The sequence below is a fragment of the Natrix helvetica genome (assembly GCF_964273705.1).
Source record: "Natrix helvetica genome assembly, chromosome: 3".
In the NCBI taxonomy this organism is placed as follows: Eukaryota; Metazoa; Chordata; class Lepidosauria; order Squamata; family Natricidae; genus Natrix; species Natrix helvetica.
Genome location: NC_138549.1, coordinates 166,786,302 through 166,799,519, shown reverse-complemented (window position 1 = coordinate 166,799,519; position 13,218 = coordinate 166,786,302). Strand labels below are relative to the sequence as shown.

Sequence of the window (13,218 nt, the reverse complement as noted above, 5' to 3'; positions counted from 1 at the left end):
GATTTAATCATGGTTTCTGAAGAAGCTAAAGTGGTGTGGCTGCTAATTATGTTTAATATCACGCCGGCAGGCAGCATAACATCTGGTCGATAACTTTAAATCTGATGATGTTGTGAAATGAACAGTATCATGAGGAAAAAGGGAAAATCTTTGTAACCATCAGTTTAACAAATCAAGTGAGGAAAGATTCAGTCAGCTGTATAATACTCCCAAATTTTTCACATGAAGCTGAAGATGAAAATCAGACAACCTTAACCCGAATTATGTATTATCATCTTCATAAAGAGAGCCACAGTTGGGGTAGTGGTTAGAAACTGGGAGGCTGTGAATTCTAGTTCTGCCTTAGATAGGAAGTCATCTGGAAGGTTCTACGCCAGTCCTTCACTCTCAACCTTAGGAAGATGGCAATAGCAAACTACTTCCCCAAACCAGGAAAACTACAGGGACTCATCCAGGCAGCTACCAGGAGTCAAGACTGATTTGAAGGCACCCTGAATGTCTTAGTGAAAGCCAGCTGCTATAGTCTTCACAAATCATAGTCATGAGAATAGATCTTACTGTCTCACCATCTCCTTCAAAACCTAGTGCTATATAATGTTAATAATGTTGTTTTTTTTAGAGGGACACTTTTTGCCCATTGATAGATTTACAAAATTTTAGTTTTTAATGTGTCCATTACTATTTATCTCTTAAATCACCAATCCTCAATGTGTTTCATTTTTGGGTCCTAGGTTCTAATTTTTGAACAGGAGTGCACTGGCCAAGCATTCAGAGATAGCGGTCAAACGTCTGTATAAAACTACACTGTGGTTCCATCACACTAGCCAGGCAGCAAATCAGAAAAGGCCCACATGCTGTTAATTATTAATTTAATAATTTTCCCATTGTTGGAGGGAGAGAGGTAGTCTTAAGATTTGAAATAACACTCGATTGAATACAAATGCATTTCAACCAAATATGTCTAAGATCAGTACTGCCATTATGTTTAGAACAGATCAGATGGATTTCACCTTAAACTCCCATTTCAATATCAATGTTTGGAAATGAGTAAATCCTAAAACATGGCTAACAGTAGTTAAACTAAAAGTGAAACACTTCATGTTGACTGCGCTCATAAAGCGTACTTAATGTTGGCACAAACTTTACCCATTTTCTGGTTTATTTCAATATACTAAAGCATAAATTAATCAAATGGATTAGGTATCACAACAGATTAAACCACAAAAAAAGAATCCAAGAGGAACACTAACTAAGGGTATTCTTATGGAAATGCAGTTTGGTAGATTTTAAGCTGACCTCAGTAAGCATTGTACATAAAGTGTCATTATATTTTAGATTTAAACGGCCATCAGAGTTTATTAACTATGGCTAATTTATCATGGAGTGTAAAACAAGTAATATCTGAAATTATTAGCATACTGGAAACAATAGCAACTTAGTCAAATAGTAGACAAAACATTTGAAAAACCTTAAAACTCAGGAGGTTATTTGTTTCCCGTTTTCATTTCTATGCTCCTAAAACAAGGGAACTCCAACATACTGTACATCTGTACTCAAACCTGAAAGTTCAGATTTTTTTAAATGGCTAGTACTGTTTTTGTTTAAATAAGACTAGGAGGTCTAACCTCTAACCAAACCAATTTGCAGAGAATGGCTGTGTGGAAATATGCCCTAGATACATCAGGTTTTCCAAGTAAAATCTTTACCAGGAGCTATTTTTCAAATGAGTTCAGACAGAAACACTGGCCAAAGACTGGCATTAGCCAAGGATAGGGAACACCCAATTTCCATGTTACAAATGACTCACTAACCTGCTCTAGTCAAGCTACTGAAAATATTTCCCCATTAGGCTCTGTCCGAGTTGTAAATTCATTGGGGGAGGACCCCATTCATACCATCACAACTGGGGACATGCTTGGTGGAAATGGGTGAGATAATCAGCCTTCCATTCTTCTGAGATCGATAAAATGAGGACCCAGATTGTTGGAGGCAACATGCTGACTCTGTAAACCACTGTGGAGTAGTATGTAAGTCTAGGCGCTATTGCTACAATTTTCCTAATCACACCCTAGTGTTTTGGAATAACAAGAAGTTTGTTATTCCATTTTTGTTTCCATTTCTGCTATCATTGTGCTAGAGCGAATAAACAGGTCTTAATAAGATTATTAATACACTACTGTGGTTGAGCTGTTTGTGTTCGTTTTTCACTCCCTACTTCACTTACACTTCTATTGTTCTTGTCTTTGAGCACTATATTTAACGGAAAGCTATGATACTAATTTAATCTTAGAAAAGATAACAAGCAACAATAGAGTCATTCTTACTGAATTATAATTTATCAATAGGCCCAGTTGAATTTATATATGCCTTCTAAGGGTGGTTTCTACTGTTCGACATTCCCAAAGAAATACTAGGTGAAGTGTTTATCTGTTACAAATGGAATTACTTACTTGGACAATAGCAGGATCTTGGGGCAGATTATGCTGTGCTTTCGGAGGCTCACATACAGTGATATCTTTAATGTCACTCCCTCGGAAGATGATATATTCATAAACTTCTTCCCTCGGAGGAGCAGGGCGGTCTGTGGGACGATCTTCTGTTCCAAACGAGCGCACTTTGAAGAAACACTTAAGCATTAGTACTTGAACTCGATACCTGTTTCACACCATTTTTATATACATATTATCTTTTTGGCTATGTGCTTTGAGCTACGTTATCAATTCTCAAAATAGGAGTTAGTATTCATAGAAGAAAGTACTTGTAGTTCAGGGTTGAACTGTGAGGTCCTTGGCCCTCTCTGAGCTTGGTGGTTTTCTTGCAGGCATTTCATTACCAAACTAGGTAACATCAACAGCGCAAGTTAGTATTATTTAAAGAAATTATACTGACTGACCTGGCTACTGAGTGGTCCAAGTTGTTAGCACTTGTTGACCAATATTAAAGACTGCCTCTTTGTCTCTCTTTCCATTACACTGTATTGTTGCTTTGGATCTCAGATAACTCATGCGAAGGAAAATATATTAACTGATAATTTCTCCAGTTATCCTAATCCAAAGAGTAATGGAAGAAACTTATTTCTCTTCCATGTATCCTCCCCCATCCATGAGGTGGGACAAATTGTGGCCGAGTGACAGGACATCTTGGGTGTCCTGTTTAAGGTTCTCTCCAAGAAGCTTATCCAGCACTTACGCTGATAGAATGTGATTTATTTTTAAGCCGTATTTTGAGAGTATATATTAAATGACAGAAGGTAGTCCTTGACTTACAGTCACAATTGAGTCCAACATCTTTGTTGCTAAGTGAGACATCTGTTAAGTGAATTTTGCCCCCTTTTATGACCTTTCTTGCTACACTTAAGTGAATCACTGCAGTTGTTAAGTTAATAATACAGCTGTTAAGTGAATCTAGCTTCCCCATTGTCGTTGCTTGTCAGAAGGTGACAGGAGGTGATCGTATGATCCCAGGACCCTGCAAGCATCATAAATATGAACCAGTTGCCAAGCGTCCAGATTTTGATCACGTGACCATAGGGATGCTACAACGGCTGTGTGAAAAATGGTCATAAGTCACTTTTTTCAGTGCCACTGTAACTTCGAATGGTCACTGAATCAACTATTGTATATCAAGGACTATGTACAATTATGGTCTTACACTAAGCATTTTAAAGCATATCTATCCAATATGTTTTCAGGATTAGACAGACATTTCATTTTCCAAAGGCTTTACATTATTTTTTTCTTCCTGAACAATAAATATTTTGCTTATAATATCATGTTTAAAAAATTGAACTGGCTGGAAATACTTATTAAAAAATACTACATAAATGTATTAAATGAGGATAGAACAACACTGTTTTCTGGAGGAATTTTGCAGGATTAGCCAGGATTGGGTATTGTGATGTCCAATTGGCCTCGAGACACGAGTTAATTTGAAGCCACGCCTCTGTGCTCTTTGCTTCTGGTTCCCAGTTTCAACTCTGTCTGGCCGAAGAAAGTCAGGTTGCTTTTGGTTCCCGATTTTTCCAAAAACAATCCAGTGCCATCCTGCAAATTCCTTCTCCCTGCCTTCTTCCCCTTGCCTCCATCTGATACCTGGAAGCCTCCCCTTGGGGTGGCTCGCTCCCGGCTGCCGGTAAGGGATTTAAAAGTTGCTTCTTGGGGTTTTAGAGGCAGGATGCCATTATGGCGGCCATTTGCGGGGCTCAATTCCTGCGGGCCGCATGGGCTGGGCCTCGTTTTCATCCCTGCCTTCCTGGGTGGCCATCTTTTATGCAGCGGTGGCAGCGGCAAGGCCCTGCAGGCCCAGATTGACGCCAGGAGGCCCTGAGCGGCGCAGGACAGCGAGGGACAACGGGACAAGCTGTGTGGCGCGCTGCGTGGTGCTACCGGCAGCCGCACAGCTTGCAAAAGGGGCAGGAAAGGTCTACCAGAGGCTGATTTCGTCGCGTTGAGGCCGTGAGTGATTGGGGGAAGCTGTTTTTTGGTCGCTGCTGTTTCTGGTGGGCTGAGCCTGGTGGAGCCCTGACCTGGTGCCATGGCAGATGCAGAGGAGAGGCCGGATTCCCCCCATTGTCCCCTGGGGAGGGGACCTCCAGTGGGGCCCGAGTGAAGCCCACAGCCTCTGTGAGACTGCGAAAAACTGCAGCAGCTGGAAAATCCTCCAAGGCCTTGCAGAAGGATGAGGAAAGGAGGCACAGGGTCCTGGAAAAGCAGGTGTCCAGGGCTGAACAGAGGGGTAGGCCTAGTTCTCCCTTGAGGTCTAGATCGCCCATTAGATCCAGGTCTAGGTCTCCTCACAGGGGGGATTCCCCAGTGTATCTCAGGGACATTTCACATTCCCCCCCACTCTCCATGGTGGGACAGGGCACCTATCTAAGGGATCCTTTTCAGTGCAGGGGGGGCAGGGAGGATAGTCCCATCAGGCCATCATTGCTCCACAGTCTGAAGGCTGTGCACAAGAGGAGGAGGATTCCTTTGTTAGAGACATGGAACAGCTTCCAGCAAGCATTCGGAAGTTTATCTCCTCTGCAATTTCACATCGAATTTCTGCTGGGTTATAGAAGGGGTCTGTGCGACCTGCAATGGTGGCAAAGGTCCGGGAGGGGGGTGCCACTGCTCAGGCCAGGCCGAGGCCTTCCCTCTTGGAGGTGCGCCAGCCTGTTTCTCCTTCTCTGTCTAGCAAGGGTTCCATGTGGGGGATCAGGTTCAGAGAGAGGAAGATATGTCTGATGATGAGGATCCCTCAAAACCTGAGGCACCAGCATGCTCTGGTCTGTTTCCTCCGGATTTGTTCAAGTCACTGTTGCGCAAGGCCAGGGCCACAGCGCAACTGGGTGAGACAGAAGGTGCCAAGTCTGGTGGTCCGGATTAAAAGCCGGAGGATCGAGTTTACTTAGAGCCTCCTCCAACGAAGGAAGACATCCCTGACGCTAAGTTGTTCCTAGAGGTAGTTAAAAAGCAGTGGGAAAAGCCAGGAACATTTCCCAACCCCAGCAGCAGTGATAGGAGGCTCTTTAACATGGAACCTAGTTTCTCTGAGGTGTTGCAGGTGCCCACAGTGGACTCTCCAGTGGTGGCATTAGCATTCATGTCGACGGTGGTGTCCGGTGATGTGGCTGATTACTTGAAGGCCGAGGACAAGAAGGCGGAGCTGACCCTACGTAAAACATGCGTCTTCTGCGTGGGCCATCAAGGCAGTTGCCTCTGCGTCATTCTTCAGCCGCACGGCTATCCTTTGGCTACAACAGATGCAGGAAAGGATTCCACCTGAGGTGCGTACTCATCAAGATCTCAACAAGCTGGTTGCTGTTGCACAATTCTCTGGGGACGCCACTGCATGCCATGAAGTATGCCTCAAGGGCAATGGCAGCCTCGGTGACCTCCTGACGTCTCCTGTGGCTGAGGGGGTGGCAAGGGGAGAATAAGGCAAAGTTGCACCTGGCATTATCGCCTTATTCCGGGGGATCCCTTTTCGGTACCCAGTTGGACCCAATCCTCGTTGAGGACAAGAATAAAAAGAAGGTCATGCCTACGCCCGCAAAGAGGTCGGAGCAAAAAACTGTGCCTTACTTTCAGACGCAGTCCTATTATCAATCAGATCAGGAGGCACAGCACCGCAGGTATTTTCCAAGATCAGATAGGCAGTCGGATAGGCACTACACCAGGGATAGGCCTAGGTTCCAACCCCAGGGGAAGAGGCCCTTTTGGGGGGGAGGTGGCCGTCCCTACCGCCTGGGCAGATAGGTCAACAGCGACACCACCCATAGGCGGCAGACTGTTTCTGTTTTCTACGCCTGGGCTGAGATTACCACTGACGCCTGGGTTCTGAATACCATCAGATTTGGCCTGCGCCTAGAGTTTCCCTCCATTCCGCCAAACCACTTTCGGACGTTTTCGGTTGCCAAGCGTAAAGACAAACGCTCTCTCATGAGGCAGGCAATCTGACACCTCCAAGAGATTAGGATGGTGGAACCGGTTCCACCGGACGAAGTGGGGTCAGGTTTCTATTTCAACCTCTTTGTCGTTACGAAGAGTTCGGGGGGATGGAGGGCGATTCTGGATCTTAAACTGCTAAATTTTCATTTAGTCTATAGAAGATTCAAGATAGCATCGTTTAAATCCATCTTGGTGGGGGTCAGGCGCAATGACTTAATGGCCTCCATCGACCTGACGGAGGCTTACCTCCATATCCCCGTCTTCCCTGGCCATCGTAAGTAACTCAGGTTCTCCTATTTAGGTAGCCATTATTAGTAGAGGGCCATACCGTTTGGCTTGGCGTCGGCGCAGTGGATCTTCACTAACGTCCCAGTCGCAGTGGCGGCTTATCTCCGTGAGTGCTCTGTCAGGGTCCAATGCTATCTCGATGACATCTTAGTCCAAGCAGCATCGTTTGAGCGGGCGAGGGAGGATATTTCATTGGTGGTATCCACACTACAGCAGTTAGGTTTTTCAGTTAACCTAGATAAGAGTTCCCTCGTTCCCGCCACCAGGATTCCTCACCTGGGGACTATCATAGACTCTAAGCTGGGGAAGGTGTTCCTGTCCCACGACTGTGAAGTTAGTTTGTTAGCCTTAGTTAGACAAGTTAGAAGTCAACATTTTGTTCCTGTAGTAGTGCTCTCCAGCTTGCTGAGGAAATTCATTTCTTGCATAGACGTGGTGCCTTGGCCTCGTCTACACGCGAGGCCGCTCCAGTGGCGTCTTCTGCCACATCAGAGGTCAAACTCCAGGGCAGCACACACTCCAGGGCTCTTCGAACCGAAGCAATGGCACTCGGCGCCTGGGCGGAGAGGCATCTTCGATCGCTCAGGGCGGAGCACATCACAGGAGTGGCCAACCATCAAGCCGACTAGCTCAGTCGGGCCACGGACGACCACGGGGAGTGGAGCCTTTCTTCGAAACTGTTCCAGGCCATCTGCTCCAGTTCGGCCATCCAGAGGTGGACCTGTTTGCCACACCGCAGAATGCTCAGGTGGATAGGTTCTTCTCTTGGTTCCTGGCTCGTGGGACGGAGGGAGTCGACGCATTTCAGATGCTGTGGCCGGAGGGCCTGCTCTATGCCTTCCCTCCCCTTCCCCTTCTCCCTGGGGTAGTTCGGAAAGTGATATCAGAGAAAGTAGAGTTCATCTGAGTGGCGCCCTACTGGCCACGCCGGGCGTGGTTTGCGGACCTAATGTGCATGTCAGTGTCACACCCGTGGAGGATCCCGGGGAGGGATGTGGACCTCAGACAGAGGAACCTGGTGCATCCCGAGCCACAATGGCTGCAGCTAGCCGTGTGGAGATTGAGCGGGAATGCCTAAGGGCCGCCCAGCTTTCACAGAGGGTGATCTCCAATTGAGGCTTCACGCAAGGGTTCCACCACTAGGATTTATGATTCCACCTGGGGGGGTCTTTGCAGAGTGGTGCCGGGTCTAGGGAGCGAATCCTCGCGAGGCTTCGGTACTGCACATCTTGGAGTTCCTCCAAGATGGATTGGATGGGGGCTCTCACATGGCACCCTCAGAAGACAGGTGGCGGCCCTCTCCACGATTATTCGGGGAGAGGGGCTCCTTCCACTTTCCCAGGTCCCATTAATTAAGAGGTTTTTGAAGGGTGCGGGGAATCTCCGTCCCCCGGTAGTCCACAGGTTTCTGACATGGAGCCTCACTATGGTTCTCCAAGCAATGACAGGAGCACCATTCGAACCTCTGAGACGGCTGACCTGAAGTTCGTAACCCTTAAGGTAGTGTTCCTTGTAGTGGTCACCTCAGCCTGTCGCATCTCCGGATCTTTGTACATTCCACAATAATCGGGTTGTCCTGCAACTGGGTCCGACTTTTGTTCCCAAGGTTAACTCCCTTTTCCACAGGTCGCAGGAGGTGGTATTACCGGATTTTTGTCCGGACCCGTCTCATGATAGGGAGCATCTTTGGCACAGGCTGGATGTCAGGCGTGCCTTGCGCATTTACCTGAGGCACACGGAGGGCCTCCAGAAGTCTGAGGCGCTCTTCGTTTCCTTTTATCCTTCTTCCCTGGGGGAGAGGGTGCCCTCCTCAGCTATAGGGAGACGGATCAAACTGGCCATCGCATTGGCCTATGAGGTTCAGCACCTTCCGGTGCCCCAGGGCATCACAGCACACTCCACCAAGAGTGCGGCTACCTCGGCGGCCTGGGCCACACAGGTGCCTATTGTGGAGATTTGCAGGGCGGTTACGTGGGCATCCCCATCTCCCTTCATCAGGCACTACAGGTTAGGTGTGTTTGCATCGGCTGATGCGGCGTTTGGTAGTAGGGTGCTACAACAGGTGGTAGCGCATGAGGGGCCCAGGACCAATAGTGCCCCCCCTGAGGGACGTTAACTTGGGTATGTCCCAATCCTGGCTAATCCTGCAAAATTCCTCCGGAAAATGACAGTTGGTCTTACCTGAACTGTTCTTTTAGGAGGTTTTGCAGGATTAGCCAGGTTCCCGCCCTAGCGTTGTTCCAGGGGTTGGGGGAGTTCAGGGGGTACAGTGTGTTCCCTTATGACTTGTTTTCAGGTGTTGCAGTGGGCTTGACTCGTTGAAACTGGGAACCAGAAGCAAGGAGCACAGAGGCGTGGCTTCAAATTAACTCTGTCTCAAGGCCAATTGGACATCATAATACCCAATCCTGGCTAATCCTGCAAAATCTCCTAAAACAACAGTTCAGGTAAGACCAACTGTCATTTTAATACAAGCAGCAATGCTGTTTTGTTTGAGTGGTCCAAAAATTTAAGCATATTAAGTTTCTCTCTTCTTTCAAATAAATAATTACTCAAAATTATACTTGAATGTTTGTTTTTCACTAACATTGCTCACTTGTAGGAATGAAACCATATAATTTGGGGCTGAAGAAAGAAGTAAACCAAATATTGAAGTAATTCATCCCTCAGTTTTCTTTAAATCATGCCTATCCACCCCTGCAGAATGGAGCAATTAGCAAGGAAGTTTGATACTGAGAGAAATGCAAAATGTTTATTCAACAGAAAGCAAAAAAAAAGCTGGAATTTTTTAAGACAGTAATTCTCAATCCAAAGACCTGCGTTGTTTTCAATGGGAGAGGAAGAAGGAACATGGCATTTGGACAGGAAGATCAAAGAGTTGTTCCACACAGAAAAAAATGTATAGCCTAATAATAGGATTCGCTTTTGGGAGGACAAAAATTACATGTATATTAGGTTGAACTGAATTAAATTAGCAGAACTACATTCTCATGGCAGGAGATTCCTTTGTTTTCACTACAACAACTGACAAGCTTCCTCATTCATCCACATTTGTTGCTGCCAAATTAAAGCTAGAGGTCTAGTTTTATGTTCGAAATATGCCTCAGTACCAGTTAACAACTGTACAACTCTTCAGATGCAGCCAATCTTTTTTAAAGGAGTACTTCTTGTATTTCCTTCCTAAGTATAATCAGAGCACAGGAGTTCTCAACTTAAGACAATTAAGCCTAGAATTTGTCATAAATCATTGTGATCATTAAGTGAGACATTCATGTGACAGCCTCACTTAACGATTACATCTCCAATTCTCCCCATTGTGGTTGTTAAGCAACTGCACAGGAGTGCCTCGGGGGAAAGTCTTGGGAGGCCTGGCACACAGAAACCTGTCACGGTTTGAGAGGCCTCAGCCATTGGCACATGGACCTCCTACTCCTCTCCGCCAACTCCCTAGAGCTGTGGGTTTTCTCCTTGCCCCATCATGCCTGGGTTCCTGGTGCTACTGGCAGATGTGCCCAGGATGTGAGGCTCAGATAGAAAGCTAGCAAAGGCAATCTTCCTCAGAGGCAAACCTTTCTCAAGGCTGACCAGGAATAGGAAGTTGGCCAGCAAAATGATGGGGCAGGGTAAGATGGGGCAGGGAGAAGGCGCAGGCCTCTTGGGACTAGAAGGGAGAAGAAATAGACTTGCACACCAATGGCTCTAGATCAGAGTTCCCCAACCCTCCGGTCTATGGACCAGCACCGGTCCATGGCATGCCAGAAACAGGGCAGTGCAAACAAGGAAAGCCCCATCTGCAGGATGCAGCCAGCACATGAAACCATCTCCCCTGCAGTCCCCAGAAAAACGTCTCTCCACAAAACCAGTCTCTGGTACCCCAAAAGCTGGGGGCTACTGCCCTAGATGAATGGAGAGGAGTTGTCAAACTCCCAAAGTTGCAAGAGCATGCATGTTGCCAAACACTCTCATTTTAATGATGTGACTGGGGACAGTGCAACATTTGGAATTTTGAGCAGGGGTCGTGAGTCTCTTTGCTCAGCTCATCTTAAGTTACAAATAGTCACTGAATGAAAATTTTTAATTCTACGTCAAGGACACTTTATTGCTCTCATAGTATTGCCTCTTCTGTTAGGAAGACTGATATCATGGGTACTCCATCTTTACTTGTTGAAGGCAGGTAAAAACATAATTATCACATCCAGGACAGACCAAGAAAAACATTAGCAACAGAATCTCCTCAGCAGATCCCATCAGAGGAAAGTTACGATACTTTCCCAAAGTGACACTAGAAGACTGGGAAAAAATTTTTTATATTAGAGCAATGAATAAAGTAATTAAAAAGATTTAAATTCAAAGATGCTCTAAATCTATAAGGTTACTTTATAATCAATCATCATTTTTATCTAGTTAGATCTAGATATTAAAAGGCAAAAGATTACCAACTGGCAATTTTTAATGGCGCTGTGCACAACTCAGCAGTAGTATAGTGTTTCACCACTACTCATTAAATCAGTCCAATGATTTCCCCTGAAAAATAGTTTTCCTCTGTTTTAAAGGATTTACCATTAAAGTCAATGAAATCCTGAAAAAGAAATAACTTCAGGATTCTGCAGAAGCTTGAAAATGACAATCTGTTTGAATAAATTGGTCTGTAGCATTCATTCACAAGATTTATATGGCTGCTCATCTGAAATACGTGACATACAGCTAATACGAAAAACACATCCATATACAAAAAAAGTCCACATAAAATTCATAGCAGCCAAAAGAAAACATTGGGTGCCACAACAGGAAATGGACACCATTGCACGTTCAGAACCCCAGGCTACTGCAAAGAACCAAGCCTCCAAGGTCTTGCAAATCTGGGGCCAATGTAATCTCTGGAGGGATGATATTCCAGAGGTCAAGCACCTCTGCAAAAAGGACTCTCGTCTTGAGTTCCAGCTGACACTACTTAGGAGATAGGACCCTAAGGGACAGGATGCCACTACTGCTAGACAGGATCGGACAGAAAGAAAAAAACAGGGAGAGATGGTCTCGTAAATAATCCAGCCTAATAGCAACAGTACTTAAGACTTATAAACTGCTTCATAGTGCTTTACCGCCCTCTACAGTCAGCATATTACCCTCCCAACAATCTGGGTCCTCATTTAATGACCTCAGAAAGATAGAAAACTGAGTCAACCTTGAGCCGGTCAGAATTGAACTGCTGGCAGTCAGCAGAGTTAGCCTACAATATGCATTCTAACCACTGCGCCACCAGAGCACTTAAAACTCAAGCCATGAAAGGCTTTAAAGGTGACTACCTTCATTTTGAATTGCACCTAGAAGCACACCAGTAGCCAATGCAGTTTTGCAGAGCAGTGATGTTGCATGTGCCAAATAATAAAAGCACTTTTGATTTTGGTGCATATTCTGTGCCAGAAGAAGCCCTATACAGAATGTATTATAAACCTCCGATTGGGAGGTCATTAAGACATGACTGACTGAGCAGCCTTCCTGGTCCAGGAAGGGGTGCAACCTACAACACAACCCAAAGCTGTGCAAAGATCTCTTAAGCATGGCTGCCTCTTCCTCCTCTCTCAGGAGCTGTGTGTCCAAGGGGATCACCAGGTTACACACTGGTTCTGAGGCAGTGCAACAACCATTCAGAACCAAAATGGAAAGCCCCAGGGTCCAGAGGGCTCCAAAACCCAAAGCCACTCTGTCTTATTTTTGTACATCTAAATTGCAATATTCTTTATTAAAAAGTCCATCTTTTTTTTAGCTTTGATGAAAATACAGAATCACACACACCCTCTAGAAATAAAGATTAATTTCAAGAGCTGAAGAAGCTTCTTGGGTGAGAAGCAAAACGTCTTCAAAGAAAAACAAGAAAGTCTGTTTGCCTCTTGAAAAAAGCACCTTTGGGGCAACCATAACCTGGATGACTGAGACTCTCCATAGACGATTCATTTCAAACTTAGTTTAAGAACACAACATCTAGATCAGTGTTTCTCAAACTTGGCGACTTTAAGTCCTGTGGACTTCAACTCCCAGAATTCCCGAAAGGGGAGGAGCCACGTCGCTGCGCTACCACGGGTTTTCTGGTTACTCCAGATGACCCGTTGAATCCTGATCGTTTGGACGGTCCATTGGACCCAAGCTGTCCCGAAGAGACAGTGGGAGGTAAGGGGAAATTCCGGGGGACCCAGAGACACTCGCAAAGTCTCTGGAAACCCTGGTGAAACCCCTTTTTGCCTGCGGTCAGGAGCCAGCCCCCGGGCTGCCAAAGCGGCTGACGGCTCCGTGAAGCAAGAGCAGGAGAGAGAGAAAGCATGCCGTGGTTTGGTGAGAGTACTTGAAGAAAGTTTTTCTTTTTTGCTTAAATTATACAGAGGACACTCTTAATTTGGAAGATTAAAGGAAATAGAAAATAACCGATGACTTAGCGGCGGGTTTGAATAGAGCTAATTGAAACCATTTGGGCTTTTTGTTCTTCCCTTTTTATTTACTGGAA

At 45.6% G+C, this 13,218-nt stretch overlaps 1 protein-coding gene across 2 annotated transcripts in view; it reads right to left on the bottom strand.

The window, feature by feature from the left end:
- The window catches only part of LSM14B (LSM family member 14B), a 37,646-nt gene that overhangs the window by 10,492 nt on the left and 13,936 nt on the right, over nt 1-13,218 (bottom strand). For both annotated transcript variants that reach the window (XM_081948409.1, XM_081948410.1), the window contains exon 2: nt 2,451-2,614. In XM_081948409.1, the coding sequence (XP_081804535.1) occupies nt 2,451-2,614 (164 nt within the window). The remainder of the gene's footprint in view (nt 1-2,450; nt 2,615-13,218) is intronic.